The sequence below is a fragment of the Hypanus sabinus genome, chromosome 4, assembly GCF_030144855.1.
Source record: "Hypanus sabinus isolate sHypSab1 chromosome 4, sHypSab1.hap1, whole genome shotgun sequence".
NCBI lineage: Eukaryota > Metazoa > Chordata > Chondrichthyes > Myliobatiformes > Dasyatidae > Hypanus > Hypanus sabinus.
In genome coordinates, this window is record NC_082709.1 from 52,512,668 (window position 1) to 52,534,471 (window position 21,804).

The 21,804-nt window shown below is 43.0% G+C and overlaps 1 protein-coding gene across 3 annotated transcripts in view; it reads right to left on the minus strand.

Annotated features, from left to right (window-relative positions):
* The window catches only part of vps8 (VPS8 subunit of CORVET complex), a 607,159-nt gene that overhangs the window by 254,499 nt on the left and 330,856 nt on the right, over positions 1 to 21,804 (minus strand). For 2 of the 3 annotated variants that reach the window (XM_059967078.1, XM_059967080.1), the window contains 2 exons: positions 12,494 to 12,574; positions 11,677 to 11,694 (listed from right to left, as the gene is read on the minus strand). In XM_059967078.1, the coding sequence (XP_059823061.1) occupies positions 11,677 to 11,694; positions 12,494 to 12,574 (99 nt within the window). The remainder of the gene's footprint in view (positions 1 to 11,676; positions 11,695 to 12,493; positions 12,575 to 21,804) is intronic. The other variant, XM_059967079.1, reaches the window with a different exon arrangement.

The following is a 21,804-nucleotide window of genomic DNA, read 5'->3' on the forward strand; positions in this document are numbered from 1 at the left end:
GTGTTGCAATCTTTTATTAGCTTCCTTTTATTGTATTAGATGCTGAAGATTATTCAGAACACTGGATTGTTGTTAGAACAGATGCATTAGCTTGTATAAGCACAAACAGGAAAACCTAGATACTTAGGAAACATACTTTTGAGCGTATCCATTCACTCTTGCGAGCCAAGTACATCAGATAATCTGTGGAATTTTTAACTAATTGTTTGATTTTCTGCATCTCAAATTAACCCTCCCACCTAATCAACTCTAGAAGTTAATCCTAATTTTTGGTGCAGGAAAGGGCAACTGACATTAAGCTAGTTCTGGCTATGGTACGGAAGCAAAGGCCAATCCTTCCTACAGAGGCCGAAAGTTTACTTGCCAAGTAGAGATTGGATCACACTCTGCTTGGTAGATCTCCTGCAGGCATGAGGCCAAACTATCTGATGAGCTTCTGAGCATCAGTGGACTGGGAAAGTGAAATTTCATGAGCCCTTGTTATTGTACCATATTTCTGATTTTCCGTTATTCCATGTTGTTCATAGTAAACAGCCTTCAGCAGATACTTTTCAGCCATGCATTCCATATGCCATAGACAGTGAAGCAAGCAGGCATATTGTGTAATCTCCAAATACTGTCCTCTCAAGAATTATGTTGTAGTGATTGTACTCCTGTGTGATTCTAAGAGATTGAAAGCTGTATAATTTCTGTTGTTTGTAGGAAGTGATCTAATTTTTACAGTCCTACAATAAGGACATGAACTTAACAGTTAGAAACTTCTGTGTTTCAAACACCAGCTTTTTGTTCTAGAAATGCAAAGTAAGTTGTTAAGGTTCTTGAGGGTTTAGCAATTTTTGCATTATTTTCTATCAAGTTTACCCAAGTCTGCTACTTAACAAATGTGGCCCATGTTAGCCAGAGCATTATTGGTGGAATAGATTTTGAGTAAAAAGCTCTCAATCAACCCTAATGGATGGCTTAAATTGTGGTTTATATTCTTTCCTCAAATCCTTGTCAAGCATTTGCTGCAACACACTCTTAACATGGTGATGGTTCTTTGTTATCTGATCCAACCAATAATTTACTGTCAGATTGGAAGGTTCACTTGGCAAACTGACCTTTTAGGCCATCAAACTAAAGCCCAATTATCCTACCAAGATTCAATCCACAGGCTCCAACCATTAATTAATTAACACTACGATAGAAACAAATCAAAAAAACTACTGATACCAGGAATCTGAAATAACAACAAATAGAAAATGCTAGAAAAAACTCAGCAGGTCAGGTGGATTCTTTGGAGAGAGCTACAAGATTGGTATTTCAGGAAAATGGTCCTTCCTCTTTAACCTGAAATATTAACTGTTCTTCTCATTCACTGATGTTGCCTGAGCTACTGATGTTTCCGGCATTTTCTGGTTTAGTTTCAATAACGATGAATGCTTATTATTCAGGAGGAGAATAATCTTGATTTCCTCCATTCAGCAATAGCTAAAGGTAGTAGCTCGTACTGGTATTTAGCCATAGATGAAGTTTACCTCTGCTTTGGACTGAATTCACAGCAACCTGACTCCAAGAAGACTCCATCCAGACAAGATTCAAAAACAGTTGCTTTCCCGCAAACAGTAAGGCTGATCAACATGTCCACCCACTCACCCACCTCTCCACACCCCCAACCACCACTACTTCATCATTTCCTGTCAGTCAGCTTATGTACAGACACTCCTGTGGCTAACATCACTTTATGGACACACCATCTATATATATATATAAGCTATCTTATGTATTTATATTCATTGTGGCTTTTTTGTGCTGCATCAGATCCGGAGTAACAATTATTTCAAACTTCTTTACACTCGTGTACTAGAAATGACATTAAACAATTTTGAATCATGAATATGGACATAGAATACACAGCATAGAAATGAGTCATTTTATCCAAAAGATGTGTTCTCATGTTTATTTATCTGAAGTCTCCCTCATTCTATCTGCTCTTGCTATTTACCTTCCATTCAAACAAATCCAAAAACATAAAAATTAATACATTATAAAGAGTCTCCAGCCAGCTCTGCCAGGCAGTATCACAGCTGATCCTGTACCTCAAGTTACCCAACTACGATATCCATTTTGATCGATTCCCGTATCTCTTAATTTCACAATTTACCTAAATTAGACTGAGCATACATTCTTCTGAAGAGAAGAATTTCAAATACTTATGACCTTTGAATAAAGGAATATCAACTTATCTCCACTCTACATGGACTAATTACCTTGTCCTGAGTTCCAAACTGACAAAACAAAAAAAAAGGCAGATGCTGAAAATCGTAAGTAAAAATTAGAAAATGTGGAAAACTCAAGAGGTCAGGTTGCATTTGCAGAATGTCAACTCTTTCTCTTTCCATAAATGAGTCCTGGCTTTTCCAGCATTTTCTGTTTTCATCACAGTTCTTGATCATGCAGCCTGAGAAAACAGGCTATCAAAATCCACCCTCTCAATTGAGAAACCTTCTTCTTTCAAATCCTTTGGATAAAGATAGCTTTATTTACAGCAAAATGCAGTCCAAGAATGTGTCACCATGCTTCCAATGCCAACATAGCCTGTCCACCAAATACAAACCCAAGTTCAAGTCCAATTTTCATTCAACCATACATGAAAACAAAACAACCTTCTTCCAGGGTGAAGTTGCAAATCACGCATATCCAAGATAGCAAGCAAACATACGGTTGTGTAAAAAATAAATATATAGCCCAAGTCCCTGAGTGACATGTCCCGCAAATTGATGGTGCAGTTCCGAGCAATCTGCAGATGAACGTACACGCGCAATCCAACAATTGAACACTGGACAGCAGCACCCATTCGAGCTACACCATCCCCGGCATCTCCTCTCTTGGATTGCAGCAGCTAGCAAGCCCACGGCTTGAGGCCTAGTCTTCAGTACAGCTGCAGCCACACAGATCCCCACTCTTTATTGCACCAACAAACAAGGGAAATGTGCCTACCATAACCTGTACATCTTTGGAATGTGGGATGAAACCGGAGCACCCAGATGAACACAGGGAGAACATACAAACTCTTTACTGATGGTGGTGAGGATTGAGCTCCATCACTTTCACTGTAAAGTGTTAAGCTAACTGCTACACTACCACGCTGCCATGCCACCTCACTGAATGGATTTCAAAGGTCCCCCAGAAATCAGACTCAACAAGAAATTATATCCTTTGTTTTAAGACTAAAATCACATACAATACTAAAGAAATGAACTCAGGAAGCATTGGAAGCCTTGAATCACAGCATGACCCATATGCTCCATCTGCCTAGAAATAAAGTCAAGTTGCTTTTTATTGTCATTTCGACCATAACTGCTGGTACAGTACACAGTAAAAATGAGACACGTTTTTCAGGACCATGGTGCTACATGAACAATACAAAAACTACACTGAACTACGTAAACCAACACAAAAACTACACTAGACTACAGACCTACCCAGGATTGCATAAGGTACACAGAACAGTGCAGGCATTACAATAAATAATAAACAAGACAACAGGCACACAGAGGGCAGTAAGTTGGTAGTCCGATGGCTTGGGGGAAAATCTGTTACATAAATAATCAGTTGAATGGCGGCGCCCGGGATTCTGTCTGTTTCTGTACACCCGCTGAGGTTTTCGTAGCCACAGATGTAGTCCAATTTAATGTCCATTTGAGGGTCGGCCGGCAAGGGCTTACTTTTTTCCTGGCACGGACTTCTGCCTACTCGCCTCACTTCTGCTTCCTCACACACCGCTGACGACGTCCTCAACTCCGGCCATCGGCATCAAGCGACTCCGAGGACTGCAACATACTATTTACTAAAAACATACTATTTGCTTAACTACTGATGCACCTGTAAACCAATACTTCCAAACTTGTCACATTTAATTATTTTTAATTATTTCTATGGATGTGATTAATAGCACATATTTTTGCTCATTCACTTATATATATCACTCTATATCATTGTATCATTACAGCTCACTTTTAGCTGAGTATCATCCAATTACACTTTATCATTTCATGTGAGTCATTAATATAGATTGTAAATAACTGAGCGCCCAGATCCAATTAATATGGCACCCAACAAAGCTATTTATATCCAATCATCTTATGGCAGCAAGTCTCACTTAAAAAAAAACATTGAATCTGAAATCACAGTCTGAAGCAACACTAAGCAATACAAATAGCCTACGTTTTCTATGAGAAACTTTCCTTTCTCAAAGTGACTGTCCCCAAGTCTTTGATCATAGTATTTTGTTTCAGAAATCAAATCAAATTTAATTGTCATTCAAACCATACATAGGCATAGCTGAACCAGACAGCTTTTCTCTGGGGCCAAGGTGCAAAAGCGAGTAACATAATTCAAAATATTGAGCAAAGAAACATATTCACTCAAAAAGAAACATACATTGCCCAAGGCCCTGAGTGATAAAGTCTAGCGATCGATGGTACAGTCTCCCAGCAGTGTACAAATGCACATAATCTGGCCTGTCATTCGAATGCTTGAGCATGGGGTGTCAACACTGAGGGGCGAGGCCAGGCCCCAATCCAGCTCAACTATGCTGTAGCGCTTCCGCGAGTCTCACCTAATCTGCAGGAGGCAAGCCTGTGGCTTGAGGCCTAGTTCTCACTACAAGTGTGAAAAAGAGCTCCTGGAGACAAAGGAGAAGAGAGCAAATCTCTCGCACGAGCTATTCTTATACCTCCGAAGGTCTCAATTTGGCGGAAGAAATGCCCGAGCAGAAACCTGCTCCCAAGAAAGGCACTAAGAAAGCACTGCCGAAACCATCAGGCAAGTCTGACAAGGGCGTAGGAGGCTGAGGAAGGAGAGTTGCGCCATCTATACCTACAAAGTGATGAAGCAGGTTCTCCCCTACACCGCATCTCCTCCAAGGCCATGAGCATCATGAACTCCTTCATAAACAACATTTTCGAGCTTATTACTGGCAAGGCTTCCCACCTCGCCCATTACAACAAGAGGTCGACCATCAGCTCCTGGGAGATCCAGCCCGCCGTGCGCCTGCTGCTGCCCGGGAAACTGGCCAAGCATGGTGTGTCAGAAGGGACAAAAGCAGTGACCAAGTACACCAGCTCCAAGTGAAGAGCGCTCCCAAAAAAAGAAGAGGTGCCTGGAACCAGAAACTGGTGTGTGGCGCACAAGGGGACTAATGGGAAAGAACCAATGGCTTCATCTTTCGAACAGGCCAATCAATGACCAGCACAGTTGAAGTAAACATGGAACTGTTGTCACTGCAGATATTGGAACATCTCCACGTCTACTGAAGCAAGGGAAGTCACTGATTAAGCAGCTAAGGATGAAGGGAACAAAGTCAATGATCTATAGTTGAGACCTAGAAATGAGAAGACTAAATCTCCCAGAGCCACCACCCCCCACAAACAGACATGAAAATCTTTCTTTGTGTAGGTATGAAAGTAGTCTGTAAATCCTTCTCCTCACTTGGTCAAATATGGCTTTGATGTCAAGAGCAGTCACTTTCACCATGAGGATTAATCTCATGTTTATGTTCGGGACTGAACATATGTCTATACTGAAACCTGGAGACAAAATTGTCCTGCCAAAAACAATGCTAAGCTCCTATAGCCTTTTCTGTTTCCAAAGCATTCAATTATTTCTACTATCACATATTGTAGTTAAATTGACTGAAGATTAGTTTCTGGAATGTCACTGGGCTCAGGAAGAGACACACATAGGAATTAGGACTTCCAAGTTAGTTGCAAACAATATATGTCTACGGTAGACTTGCTTTTTCACCCACATGCTGAGCTCCACCACTATAATTGCAAGTGTACTTAACAGATTCTGCTCCAAGTGCTGACACCTTCTTCTGTACTTATTAATGAAGCAGTCACTTCCCAGCTTCTTTATAATTTCAGAACAGGGGTTATGCCAAGACAAAGTTACAAGTTATAGTGGAATGCAATTATGCTACTGCTGATTCACAACAAGTATAGATGCACCATCTTAAGCTTTCAGACTTGTTCTGAAAGCACCCTTTTTCAAAGTTTCAGAACAAATGTTACAAAGTGTCCTCAGTGTGAGGCTTGAACACCACAAGGGTTGTTCAATCAGTCCTACCGATGGTATCATGGATTAATGTACAAGAAATAAGAAACAAAAAGACAAGTGCAAAAGGCACAGGGGTAAGAATGGGCCATTCAGTTACTCATGACTCCATTAGAACATGACAAAACATTAATGACAGTGCGATGTCTCTACAACATCTCCAAACTTATGTTCTCGAATCACTTTAATCCCTCAATCTCTGTTTTGTTTATATCCAGTAATTAAGCCTCTAAATATTTCTTAGATGATGAATTCCGAAGATTCTCTAACCTCTGGATAAAGACTTTTTTCTCGTTGTACTGTTGTATACATAGACTTTGGTTAAGTTTACCACAAGAGCCTTCACAGTATACTGATTGAGAAAATTAAGGCGCATTGGCCTCCACAGCTGACCGTGGCAATGAATTCCACAGATTCACCACTCTCTGGCTAAAGAAATTCTTTCCCATCTCTGTTCCAAATGCACATCCCTTTATTCTGAGACTGTGCCCTCTGGTCCTCACATCCACTCTATCTATGCCTTTCAATATTCAATAGGTTTCAGAGAGATCCCCTCTCATTCTTCTAAACTCCAGTAAGTATAGTCCTAGAACCATCAAATGCTCCTTATACTTTAACCCTTTCATTCCCAGAATAATTCTCATAAACCTCCTCTGGACCGTCTCTAATTCCAGCATATCTTTTCTTAGATAAGGAGCTCAAAAAGGGGCCCTTCAGTAGCGTAGCAGTTAGTGTGACACTAGTACAGTTTGGGGCACCAGTGTTTGGAGTTCAATCCTGGCATACTCTATAAGGAGTTTGTATGTTCTCCATGGAATGTGTGGGTTTTCCCCGGATGCTCTGCCTTCCATCCACAGTCCAAACATGTACTGGTTAGTAGGTTAACTGGTCATTGTAAATTGCCCTGTGATTAGGTTAGGGTTGAACTGAAGGCTATTCGGGGGTGCTGGGCAGTGCAGCTTGAAGAGCCAGAAAGGCCTATTCCACACTGTATCTCTAAATAAATAAATTGTTCATAATACTCCAAATGTAGTCTGACCAATGCCTTATAGAGCCTCAGCATTACATCCTTGCTCTTATATTGCAGACCTTTCAAAATTTATGCCAACGTTGCATTTACCTTCCTTACCAACAACTCAACTTGCAAGTTAACCTGTCAGGATCCCTAAACAAGACTGCCAAATCCCAATGCACCTCTGAGTTTTTAATTTTCTCTCCATTTATTAAATAATCTATGCCTTTATTCCTTCTACCAAAATGCATGGCTATACACTTCCTTACAATATATCCCATCTGCTACTTCTTTGCTCATCCTCACCATCTGTCTATGTCATTCTGCAGACTCCCTGTATCCTCAACACTACCTGCTTCTCCATATATCTCCATATTGTCCACAAATTTGCCCACAAAGCCAACAATTCTGTCATCCAAATCACTGACATATAATGATAAAGAAATGGTCCTAATACTGATGCCTGCAAAACGCCAGTAGTCACCAGCAGTGAAATAGAAAAGGCTCCCTTTATTCCCACTCTTTGCCTCTCACTCTCAGCCAATCTTCTATCCATGCTAGTATCTTTCCTGTAATACCATGGTACCACAGGTTCTTATCTTGTTAAGCAGCCTCATGTCTGGCACCTTGTCAAAGGCCCTCTAAAAATCTAATTAAACAACATCCACTGACTCTCCTTCATCTATCCTGCCTGTTACTTCCTCAAAGAGTTCCAATAGATTTGCAAGATTTCTCCTTTAGAAAAGCATGCTGACTTTGTCCTATTTTATCATATGCCTCCAAGTAACCCAAAAGCACATCCTTAATAATGGACTCCAACACCTTCTCAACCACTAACGTCAAGCTAACTTACCTATAATTTCTGCCTCTCTCCCTTCTTAAAGAATGGGGTGATGTTTGTAATTTTTCAGTCCTCTGGAAACATTCCAGAACCTAGTGATTCTTGAAAGATCATTCCTAATGCCCCTACAATCCTTTCATCTATCTCTGTCAGAACCGTGGAGTGTTGTCCATCTGGCCCAGATGAGTTATCTACAGTGCGTTCACACTTCCAGCTTTCCAAGCACATTTTCTGCCCCCTGACACTCTCGAATTTCTGGAATACTGCTAGTGTCTTCCACAGTGAAGGGTGACGCAAAATACTTAAGTTTGCCCACCATTTCATTGCCCCCCATTTACCATCTCTTCAGCGTCATTTTCCAGAGGTCCGATATTAACTTCTACTTCTCTTTTACTTCTTATATATCTGAAAAAACTTTTAGTAACCTCTTTTAAATTATACTTCATCTTTTCTCCCTTTATGGTTTTTTCTTTAGTTGCCTTCTGTTGGTTTTAAAAATCTTTGCAAACCTCTAATTTCCCACTATGTTTTGCTATATTATATGCCCTCTCTTCTCCTTTTATGCTGTCTTTAACTTCCCTTGTCAGCCATGGTTTTCTCATCCTCCCTATAGAATACTTTGTCATCTTTGGGATGTATATATCTATGCTCAACCTTCTGAGATACCTCCAGAAACTCCAGGCATTGCTATTCCATTGCTAACCCTGTTAGTGCTCCTTTTCAATTAACTTTGGCTAGCAACTCTTTCATGCACTTGTAATTCCCTTTACTTCACTGTAATAATGATAGGTCTGACTTTATCATCTCCCTCTCAAACTGCAGGGTAAACTCTATCAGATTATGATCACTGTCCCCTGAGAGTTCTTTAACCTTAAGTTCCCTAATTAAATCTGGTTCATTTCACTAGACCCAATCCAGAGTAACGCTTCCCCAAGCAGGTTCAACCACTATCTGCTCTAAAACGCCATCTTGTTGGCATTCTACAAATTCCTTCTCTGGATCCAACACCAACCTGAGTTTTCCAATCTACCTGCAGATTGAAATCCCCGTGACTATTGTAACATTGCCCTTTTTACATGTCTTTTCTATCTCCTGATGTAGTTGATATCCTACTGGCTACTGTTCCGAGTCCTCTACATAATTCCCTGCAGGATCTTTTTATCCCTGCAGTTTCTTAGCTCTACCCACAAGTATTCTGTATCTTCTTATCCTTTGTCACCACTTTCAAAGGATTTAATTTATTTTTTAAATCAACAGAGCCACACATCCCCTCTGCCTACCTGCCTCTCCTTTTGATATTTTCAGCAGTTATGACTACTCAGTGATAAGTAAGCCAATCTCATCTGTCTGAACCTTTCTACCTATTTACCTGTCAAAACGTCTTTTAAATGTTCTCCTTGTTCTTGCCTCTACCACCACCTCTGTGTAGAGAAACTTGACTTTCATGACTTCTGGTACCTCAACCATTGCTAAAGGGTCGCTTAACTCTGACACAAATATCTGTGCCAGGGTCCCTGCAATTTCTTTCCTAGAAAGTATCTTTGGATACAGTTGGTCAGACCCAACGATTTAGCCACCTTAACATGCTTTCATATTGCCATTATCTCCTCTTTTGTAAAGTGGACACATTACTATTCATTTCTCTTAATTTCTTAGTTTCCATGACTTTTCGCATGGCAAATGCAGATGAGAAATCTTCATTTAAAACCTCATGCATTGCTTGAGGCTCCACATAAATGGCTATATTGATCCTTAATGGAACCTATTCTGTCTCTGTTTACCCTTTAACTCTGAATAATCCTGCAAATCTCTTAAGCAACAGGAACAAGTCCATAGCTCTAATTAAGCTGTAACACAAGTGGGTAGGTTGGTAAAGAGGGCATTTGGGGGAAGAGACTGGATGGGTTGGGATTATTTTCCCTGGAGTGAAGAAGGTTGAGGATGACTTGCAAAGGTATATCAAATTATAAGAGTCAGAAAGGATAGATAGGCCAGGTAGTCAGAACCTTTTTCTTGTGGTAGGGATATCAAAAATAGGAAGAGATAGGTTTAAGAAAACAGGCAGAAATTCCAATAGAGATTTGAAAGACAAGTTTTTTTTATATCTAAAGTGTGGTTGATTTCTGGTATTCACTACAAGAAATGGTATTAACAAAAAAATGACAGTTAGAGACAGTTAGACAGGCACTTGAGTAGGCAAGCTCTGGAAGGACATGGACTTACTACAGGCAAATGGGATTCATGTAGGTAGTCAAAAAGTTAAGCATGAACTTGATGGATCAAAGAGATATTTTTATGCTGTGTAACTTTATATTCCATATAGGATTGGATGCGATTATTCTATTAAGCGACAACAGCTTCAAATAGGAAAATAACATGGACCATTTTTTTCGATTTGGAGAATTAGTGAAACACTGCACTTGACAATCATACTACTTTCCTCATTGTCAGTGAATCAGAATCACATAGAAGTCTGTTACTAGTACCTGTTTAAAGGCTATAATGTGAACCAGTACAGTTCTGCCAATTGACTGACAAATGGAAAATTATATTCTTATATTCTTGAAAGAAAGGAAGCTCAATATTAAAGCAATTCAAAGGGCTTTATGAAGGCAATGGTGCACTTTTCAAAATGTACCAACTGTAGTGATAATCAGATTATTCTACAAAGCCTGAAAAGGTTTTCTTAAAATTTGTCCAAGATATTGCCATAGATAGAAAGAGACAGAAATCAGTTACCAATGTAAGAATATTAAATTATACCAAAGATTCTACGGAACAAATGAATTCCCAATGCTAATGCACTGATCTAATTTTTCTTACATAAACAAATAAATTGTTTGGCAAAAATATGTTCTTGAATAAACTATACAAGCAAAATTCAATGCATGTGCAATTAGAAACTTTAGATTAGGCATGTGCATGTCATTATAAGATGTTGAATCCTCATGAAAAACAGCAAAGTCTGAAATAATATGTTATTTTATGACAAGCATAATCAGTACAGAACTATCTAACAACAGGATATTAGAGAATTAAGAGGACTATTTGAGTGATATGTCAGCTTTGCCAGAATTCAATAAGGAGCATAGAAGGGATTTATATAAAAAGTGGCTCCTCAGAAAATGATAGCTCACTTGCCATTCATGGAAATTTGCATTAATTTCTATAAAAGACTTTTCAAAATTATAAGATATCAGAAGCAAAGCCAATTTTGAAAAAAAAAATGATTTATGATTCAAGATCTCTTATTAACCATCCTAAGGCCCAATCTAGATTTTCTACTTGTACATGAATTAAATTGTGTTTTGCATTTTGTCTGAATTTTGAAAACTATACCACTTAGGCCAAATAGATTTTGGGGTGTTGTTGCTAACTCGTTCCAACACTAACAACATATCAAGATATAGGAAATATAGTTAATTCCAACTTGATTTTTAACACTGCTAAAACGGCGAAATGATTCTTGTCTGGAAACAATGAAGTTGACTGTTGGCAGCAGTAACTTACCACCGAACTCTAATCATATTCACGTTAAATTAATATATTAGCAGGATCTCGGTATTTTAATTGTTAATTTTAACTTAACTGACATTTAATTCTTAAAACACTGAGTCAGTTCAAGAGGGTAAGGCTTGGTGGCAGGGCATGATTAGTCTCTAGCAAACTAAACCAATTTAATTGGAGCAATCTATTTAAACAAATATCAAAGCAATCCACAAACCTTATTTAAAAAGACTGCCTACAAAATAAAGAAAAGAACTCATGAACAAAGTTACAGTAAATTCTCATTTTAAGAAGAGAATCATATTTCAAACTGCAGTAAAGTGAACTTAACACAAAAACAACGTGTTAAAATCAGTCTCTTATATACAGTATCACACCTTTGGACATAATTGATGAGGTAATAATCCAACTTTCTCTATTTTGCTTGAGAACAGTGGTATAATTATATGTAGCTGTACTTCCATTACCCTCCTAATTTTGGGGTGGCAAGGTTTCAATGCATGACTTGCATTTTACACCAATATGTTCTACCTAATATTGTGTTTAATGCAGTGTCTCCATCTCAGGAATTCACAATGAGCATTTCTTCCTAAATAAATTATGAAATAGATTATCTGTAAACAGATAATTAACAGCAAGCAAAAAACACAGATCCATGAACTGTGCATTAAAAATGAAATCATTTTTGCCAGAAGGTGCAGTCTTTAGGCTAACATTTCACCCAAGATTTAAAAGGAAGGTTTTATAAAAATTTTTGCTTTCTTCAGAAATGTTTCGTGGGATTAATTACTGTAGTGAACAAGGAGGCTATTAGATAACATTAATATCTAATGAAGATAGAGATTCTAGAGAGAGAAAATAGCCTCATTAGCTTATAGTAGCTCTACGTCAACTAAAAACAACATGAACTGTTCTATAGATTCAAATCATTTCTTCAACGTTATTCACTTTAAAAAAGTACATGAAGCCTATCCAACTAGTACCAATTGTCATTTTTATTAGAAAGCTGGACAAATTGCGGTAACTGTACTTACCAGCTCATAATTGAATGTGTCTATCATTCCCAGTATAAGGGTTTGAATCTCTCCAAGTTTTCCTTTCCCATACATAGGATCCTGCAAGTAACCAGATATGCAGCAAGTCAGAAAACAGGCCCACTGCTCATATATCCAGCAGAACAATTAGGTTACTTCAGTTAAAAAAAAATTACCCTTAATTTTCATTTGTGTCTCAGCCACAAAACTAAGATTAATTTGTATTTTTATAGAGTCCAGTGAGTTAATCTATCAAAGGTCGTGTGAGTGCTGAATAGAAATGGGAGAAGGTTGAAGAGATAGCTTTCAGGAATGCTTCTCAAGATTACACAGAAAGGAAAGGTGAAGGGCATAAGGAAGGTGAGAGCAGGCAAATGGTTGAATTATACTGTCTGAAGGCAGAGTGGAAAAATGGAAAAAATATAAAAGACTGAAGTCTGACTACAGTTGCACAAAGCTAGAACTGATTGCAGCAACTGCGAAAGTCTGAACATGAAGATAGAGTCTATAAGGACATGGTTAACAGCAAAGCCAGATTCCATAAGAGATTGGTGCAAAGTACTTCCTTGAATGAGGGAAGATATTCAGGAATTAGGTGAGAAAGCATTTTAGAAATTTAGCTTTGCTTTGATGAATATACGTTAAAGGTTCTGTAGTAGAGGCACTGAATTGGCATTACTTTTACAAAAGCAGAAATAAACAAATCTGGCAAATCTGAGATTTCGAATTTTTAGCTGAGCCAGGTGCAAAGGCTGTGTACAATAGGGTTCAAATTAAATGGGATACAAACTAAATAAATTGCCATGCAAGCAAAATGATTGAAAAATTTAGGTGCAGATATTGCAGCATGTCAATATTCTATATCCTGGAACTGATGCCAGGCAATTCCAATTCCAAAGGTAGTGAGACTGAGTCTGCAATCAATCTTCTCAGAGACCTGTGCATATAATTTCTCAAACTCACTGAAGGGGAATGGAAGATGACTTGGAATTAGAATTTCTATTTATCTCAATGCTATAGCTGAAATCTAGAAATTATATCCAACCGTGTAAAAGAATTGGTGCACTAACATGCTGCACATTGGCCACCACTATTTTCACCTATGATAGAATCAATGTTATATTTTCTGCAAGCACAGAGCCAATAAGAAATGAAATCTGATAATTCAGTCTCAGTGTATTTATTTTCTGCTTCATTTTCATTTAGATCACCTTAACCAGAGGAAATAAAAACAAAGCCTTAATCACAATAACTTTTGTACAACACAGTAAAACATCTCAAAACACTTTATGGTAGCATCATAAAATAAAATGGATCACCAGGCAACACAAGATGATATTAAGATGTGACCAAACCCTCAGAGGTCGATTTAAGCACAGTCCTGAAGAAGAAACAATTCATGGAAAAGGAGTTCACATTTGAAGGTCTGAAAGATTCCGAAATGCTGTTGACACTAAGAGTTGATAATGCTCTATAGAACAATAATTATGATACGATTATTTTCCATATTAACAATCATGCTAAAGAATATTAATAACTTTTATTTGGTCTCAGCAACTTTCAAGACAAAGGTTCACTGACTTTAATTTTTCAGCAAAATGACAACAAAAGATCTGGAGGTGATATTTCAAGACGTTTTTTCTTGAGGACTTGGCCATAACTGGCAAGGCCGGCATTTAGGTTTTAACTATAACTACTGTTGAGCTGCTGGTTATGCGCCTCTATGGATCACTAAAGCTCATATAGTGACAATATCCAACGATGATATTATGTGAGTTCAGATTATAAATCAAGGATAATGGAAAATAATAACAAAATATTTCTATGTCAAAATAGTGCTGGAGGTAAAGATGTCTTCATACCTTGTCTTCCTTGGTTTGAGGTTTAATGGTCATTCGTGAGCAATGTTGTTGCAATGCGTTTTGGAAATGGGATAAACTCCTACCATGGCGTATCAGCAATAAAGGTTGTAAATGCTCAAGGAAGTGAACACAAGAGATTCTGCATTTGTTGGAAACCTTGAGCAACACATAAAATGCTGGAGGAATTCAGCAAGTCAAGGAAGGAGGCAAAAACCAGAATAAAGTGGTAAGGGGAGGGGCAGAGTGCAAATAGGCAGTGATAGGTGAGACTAGTAGATTCCTACTTCTTCAGCCTTTTACCTCTTCCATGTATGCCTCCTAACTTCTCACTTTATCCTCCCTCCCCCAAACACCCCATCTGGTTTCAGCTATCACCTGTCAGCTTGTACTCATAAACACATCGCCCCCGCAATTTCTTATTCTGGCTTTTGCCCCCTTCCCTTCCAGTACTGATGAACAGTCCCAGCCCAAAATGGCAAGTAATTTATTCCCTTCCATTGATGCTCTCTGACCTGCTGAGTTCCTCTAGCATTTTTGTGTGTGTTGCTTAATATGGTGAATTGAGTGCCAAATAAATGAGTGCTTTGTTCTGAACATTGATAAGATTCTTTGGAGCTGCAGCTATCCAAGCAATTTTATTTGACTGTCTCATTCTGACAAGCTTTGTTAATAGTAGAGGCTTTGACCAATTAAGAGATGATCCATTAATCACAGATGCATGGCTTATGAACTTGTAGCTATGATATCTATGACTTATCTAACTGATGGTCACTTCAATGATGGTGCCAGGATTTGATTATTCTGAATTCATGGATGGTATTACAAATGAGATTGGGTTTGTGTTTTCACATAAGCATTAGCCCATGCCATGTGACACTCCACACATAAATAAACTGGTGGGGTGTGGGAGGGAGGGAGATGACAGGCAGCATCAGTGGAAAGAGAAAGAGTTCACCTTTCAGGTCAAAGATTCTTATCATAAATGAAAAAGAGAAAAAAAGTTAGAATTAAGTTGCAGAGAGGATGGTAGGTAACTTAATATGAAACCTTATTCTCCCTTTCCCAGTCCTGATGAAGGGTCTTTGATTTCAAATTTTAATGTGGGCTTCTCTGTCCATAGATGCTGCCTGATATACTGAATGCTCCACTGTTTTCTGTTTTTGTTTTGGATTTCCAACTTCTACAGATTTTTTTTTATGTTTCAGCTGAGCAGCTAAACATTAATGCTCAACACAGTATCTATCCTGGATTCTTTTCCAAGCTCCAAACTCCCTGAAATAAGGTTAGCAATATAACACCTTTCTCATTTGCAAGCTTCATATACCTAAGGCATTTTCATTATAAGGTTTCTACTATTCCATTGGTACATCCAACGTAATTACATAAATTTAAATGAAAAATAGTTAACATATAAATAACCTCATAGCTTCTTGTGTCAAGCTAATTTTATTCACTTCTACTGCTATTAATTTACATTCTTATCTGCACCACTTTCATTTTAAGTATGTTGTTCCATGCTAACAGCTAGTCCAACAATTATCAGGGCTAATAGCTTACCAAGTGACTATTTTTCAGTTATGACTCCAGACAATTTTGCTCAGTTCATTTATATAATTGCAGAAATGCCACATACACTGTTTTGTGCACGTTTTGCACACAAATTTTGTCTTGTTTTTGTTCTGCACATCACGGTCTTTCTTGGGAACTTTGCTATTGCTGGCTTGGTGGATGGAGGATTCTGATGCTAGTTGCTGAAGAAAGTGGGGAAGGGATGCTTCGCTGCTGCTTTCGGGGTTCTAACACTTTCATTGTCATTCATTCATTGGGGCACTTCTGTTTTCAGGATATATGCGAAAAACAAGAATTTCAGGTTGTATATTGTATACATTCTCTGATATTCAATGGAACTAATGGATATTTATCTGGATGCTAAGCATTGGAGATAAACCTGACTCACATCTTACATTCATCTAGCCACACAATGAAAAGGAATTTTCTGTTAGAAAAAGAATGCAATATTTCCATTTTAGCACTTGTCCAAGACATTTTCCCCAAAATAGAGTTTATAATAGATAAACACAATAAATGCTGATTGCTTGACAGAGATCTTTGTATTCTCTTTGCAACAGTTGAGATCCCAGAGGACTGGAGAATAGCCAATGTTATTCCTCTGTTTAAGATATTAGAGACAAACTAAACGTTAACAGAGAGCTTCGGGGTCCTCCTTCGAAGTAGGCACCTATGCACTTGCGCCAGTACAGGCTAGACTGGTGGCCACACAGTGTCAGACCTAACAAGGGGGCTGCTGGCCCACAGCCTCTCTCACCAATATGGAACAGGGTGAGGGACAGCAGCTGGGGGAAAAGAAGGGTATGAGGGAGAGGGATCTGGGGACGATAATGCTGTGTCTCACTGGGATGACTATCATCAGAGAGTTCACCACTAAGGAACTGACAGACTTGGGAGATAGTATAGGCAGAAGCAAGGGGAGCCTCGGCCCATGTGGTCGCTGAGATCCAGGATTCAGGGAGTGCTGGAATGAGATTATCCAACAGAGAGATGCACATCCTAGGGGGATGGGGCAGGGCTGTTCACCCACCATCTGCTTAACAACTTTCTGAGAATGCCAACTGCTTGTACGGAGGTGATGAATTGCTATGGGCAGAGCAATTGTGGTGGTTAAAGTCGTATCCAGTACTCTTCACATGGCATTTACAGCCCCAGGAGGCATGGTGCACGGTTGGGGAAGGGAGCAGAGCCCTTCCCCAGTGGTCTCTGTTCACAGGGATCTATCAGGACAGTAACAACCTACTGGAGGGGCATGGGTTAATCTTAACTATGTTGGGGTATTTAGATAAGTTAACAGCTAAAGGGAGTGGTGCTGCCCTTATTGGGACCAGCGATAGGGGGTATAGTAGATGCCACCATCAGATTATTCATGGGAATAATATACATGGGGGAAGATTGGGTAGTTGATCGCGTATATTGGACAAGATGCCTGGGGAATGAGGGAAACGCATGACCCATATGGAAATGTTTTGGGCATTGCTCAGAGCCGAGATCCTGAGGGAACAGGTAGAGGGGGTTCCACTCCCACTCTCTGTGCCATGTATTGGGAGCACTGCCTAGGCAAGAGAGGCAAGGCGGCCATTATGGGAGAAGAGTTATTCTCCAAGCTTTCTCATGACAAGGGTGTCTTTGTCCTCCACAAGATTCCACATGCTCAGGATTCCCTCTGACCCTTACAACAGGCTCTACAAAAGACACTGGTGGAACTTCAGTGGTAGCAGTGATCACACAATGGCTGAAACCTTCCCACCCACACCCCCCTAGGGAGGGAGTCATTCACCCTGCACCCCCACCCCGTTATGAAGTGTGAATGGTTTGAGTTTGAAAAATGTTGTGTGAGGCGTGACCACATCTGAGTTCACTTTGGAGAGCAAGAGGGAAGGTATGCATGAGTGCAAAATCTGTCCTTTGTTTGCTAAATCTGTGTAGAAAGGGTGTTTGAATTAATCCATAGAAAGATTGTGTCACTTGATGTAAATGAATTTGCAGGATGTCTCACCTTAAGAAGCAGTCTCTTTAAGAAGCTGTGCGAATGTAAACAAGTGGGGGACCCATCCATCCATCTTTACTTTTCCTCTGATCTTTGGAATGTGTTTATTGTACTGTGGCGGCTCATTTCCTAGCGTATGCGAACCGACTCACAATTAGATAGCCTACGGGGGTTTGCGAGCACAGAGCTTTGGAGCCTCTTCGCCATGGGGGGCCGGTTGACAGAGGCTTAAAAGTGAGGCTGAAGTTTTCGAATAAAGTTTTTTCCTTCGACTGCAGTTACCAACTCCGTGTCGTAATTTTAGCGCTGTTTGTAGCACACCGCTACAATTGGTGACCCCGACGGTCCAAACGATTTTTGGACCAGAAATGACCGACGCCGCCTCTGTTCATGCGGTTTCGTTGACACTGCCGGGTTTCTGGACACAGCGCCCGGACCTATGGTTCCAGCAAGCCGAAGCCCAATTCCACGTTCGCCGGATCACCTCAGAAGACACCCGCTACTACTACGTGGTGAGTTCCCTCGACCAGGACACAGCTGCCCAGGTCGCGGAGTTCGTACAGTCGCCCCCGGCAGACGGCAAGTACACGGAATTCAAAGCCCTGCTCCTCAGGATTTTCGGACTCTCACGGCGCGAGCGGGCTGCCCGTTTACTGCACCTGGATGGCTTGGGCGACAGACCTCCATCGGCTTTAATGAATGAGATGTTGTCTCTGGCCGAGGGACACACAGGCCTCATGTTTGAGCAGGCATTCCTGGAGCAGCTGCCCGAGGACATACGCCTGCTGCTGTCCGACGCGGATTTCAGTGACCCCCGGAAGGTGGCAGCCCGGGCGGACTTGCTGTGGAACGCCAAAAAGGTGAGCGGGGCGTCCATCGCACAGATCACCCAGCCACGCTCCCGGCAGCAAACCAGTCCAGGCCTGGCCGCAGAGCCCACTAACCCCCGGCCCAATGACCACTGGTGCTTCTACCACCAGCGGTGGGGCGCAGAAGCCCGCCGTTGCCGCCCGCCCTGCAAGTTCCCGGGAAACGCCAGGGCCAGCCGCCGCTGATGGCTACGGCGGCTGGCCATCGGGATAGCCTCCTGTATGTGTGGGATAGCAGGTCGGGACGCCGCTTTTTGGTCGATACTGGGGCTGAGGTCAGCGTTTTACCTCCGACAAGTTACGACACTCGCAGCAGGGCACCGGGTCCCCCCCTGAGGGCCGTGAATGGCAGCACAGTAAGGACCTATGGCACCCGTCAGGTGCAGCTACAGTTCGGCCCCAGCCAGTTCACGTGGGACTTCACACTGGCCGCCGTAGCCCAACCGCTTCTGGGTGCGGATTTTTTGCGAGCTCACAGCCTGCTGGTCGACCTGCCCAGGAAGAGACTGGTACACGCCGAGACCTTTCAGACGTTCTCCCTGGGCGCGGCCCAGTTGCCAGCCCCTCACCTCGGCTCCATCACGCTGTCCGACAACGACTTCACCAGGGTCCTGGCGGAGTTCCCATCGGTTCTGGCACCGCAGTTCACAGCAGCCATGCCCAGGCACGGCGTACAGCACCACATCCCGACACAGGGACCACCCCTCCATGCCCGTGCTCGGCGGCTTCCCCCGGACAAGCTCCGACTGGCGAAGGAGGAGTTCCAGAGAATGGAGGAATTGGGGATCATCCGGCGGTCCGACAGCCCCTGGGCTTCCCCCCTGCACATGGTGCCCAAAGCGACGGGGGGCTGGAGACCGTGCGGCGACTACCGCAGGCTGAACGAGGCTACCACACCGGACCACTACCCTGTGCCGCACATTCAGGACTTTGCGGCAAACCTGCACGGCGCCCGGATCTTCTCCAAGGTCGACCTTGTCCGAGGGTACCATCAAATCCCGATGCATCCTGACGACGTCCCCAAGACGGCTCTCATCACCCCGTTTGGCCTCTTCGAGTTCCTCCGCATGCCGTTCGGCCTGAAGAATGCCGCACAGACGTTCCAGCGGTTAATGGACGCGGTGGGACGGGACCTGGACTTCGCGTTCATCTATTTGGATGACATCCTCATAGCCAGCGGCAGTCGTCAGGAGCATCTGTCCCACCTCCGTCAACTCTGCGCCCGACTGAGTGAGTACGGTCTTACAATCAACCCTGCCAAATGCCAGTTCGGACTTGATACCATTGACTTCCTGGGCCACAGGATTACTAAAGACGGGGCAACCCCTCTGCCCGCTAAGGTAGATGCGGTCCGCCACTTCCCCCGACCCACCACGGTCAAAGGCCTTCAGGAATTCGTAGGTATGGTCAATTTCTACCGCCGCTTCCTCCCTTCAGCTGCCCGGATCATGCGCCCCCTGTTCGCCCTGATGTCGGGTCCGAGCAAGGACATTACCTGGGACGAGGAGTCCGCCGCCGCTTTCGTTCAAACGAAGGAAGCTTTGGCTGACGCCGCAATGCTAGTACATCCCAGAATGGACACCCCTACCGCCCTCACAGTGGACGCATCAAACACGGCAGTCGGTGGGGTGCTGGAGCAGCTCATCGCAGGTCGCTGGCAACCCCTGGCGTTTTTCAGCAAACACCTGCGGCCACCCGAGCTCAAGTACAGTGCTTTTGACCGGGAACTGTTGGCGCTCTACCTGGCAATCCGGCATTTCAGGTACTTCCTAGAAGGTCGGCCCTTCACCGCGTTCACGGACCACAAACCGCTTACCTTTGCGTTTACGAAAGCATCCGACCCCTGGTCATCCCGCCAGCAACGCCACCTGTCCTACATCTCTGAATACACAACGGATGTCCGGCACGTCTCGGGTAAGGACAATGTCGTGGCGGATGCGCTCTCTCGCCCTACCGTTCATGCCCTTTCCCAAGGGGTAGACTTTGAGGCACTGGCAGAGGCACAGCAGGTAGATGAGGAGATTCCGAGTTACAGGACTGCAGTCTCTGGTTTGCAGCTCCAGGACTTCCCCGTGGGCCCAGGTGAGAGGACCCTACTCTGTGACGTCGCCACCAACCAGCCCCGTCCGGTCGTCCCCGCAGCCTGGCGGCGCCGTGTTTTCGACTCCATTCATAACTTGGCGCATCCCTCCATCCGGACAACTGTCCGGATGGTTTCCAGCAGGTTCGTTTGGCACGGACTCCGCAAACAGGTCAGTGAATGGGCCAGGACGTGCATGCACTGCCAGACGGCCAAGGTTCAGCGGCACACCAAAGCCCCACCGCAGCAGTTCCATCCCGCCCACCGGCGTTTCGACCACATTCATGTGGATATCGTGGGCCCCCTGCCAGTGTCGCGCGGAGCGCGTTACCTCCTGACTATCGTGGACCGGTTCACAAGATGGCCAGAGGCGGTCCCGCTCACCGACACCACCTCCGAATCTTGCGCCCGAGCCCTGATCGCCACCTGGATATCCCGCTTTGGTGTACCAGCCCACATTACCTCCGACAGAGGCGCCCAGTTCACCTCCAGCCTGTGGTCAGCTATGGCCAGCCTTTTGGGGACTCAGCTGCACCACACCACTGCCTACCACCCACAGTCGAACGGGCTAGTGGAGCGTTTCCACCGTCACCTGAAGTCGGCCCTCATGGCCCGCCTGCGAGGAGCCAACTGGGCGGACGAGCTTCCCTGGGTCCTTCTCGGCATCCGCACAGCGCCCAAGGACGACCTGCACGCCTCGTCGGCCGAGTTGGTATACGGCGCGCCCCTGGCCGTCCCCGGGGAGTTCCTACCAGCCCCGAGGGGGCAAGAGGAAGAACCCGCTGCAGTCCTGGGCAGACTGCGCGAGAAGCTCGGTAACCTGGCCCCCATACCCACTTCACAGCATGGGCGGCACCCGACCTGCGTACCCAAAGACCTACGGAACTGTAAGTTTGTGTTTGTACGAAGGGGCGGGCATCGGCCACCGCTGCAGCGGCCAT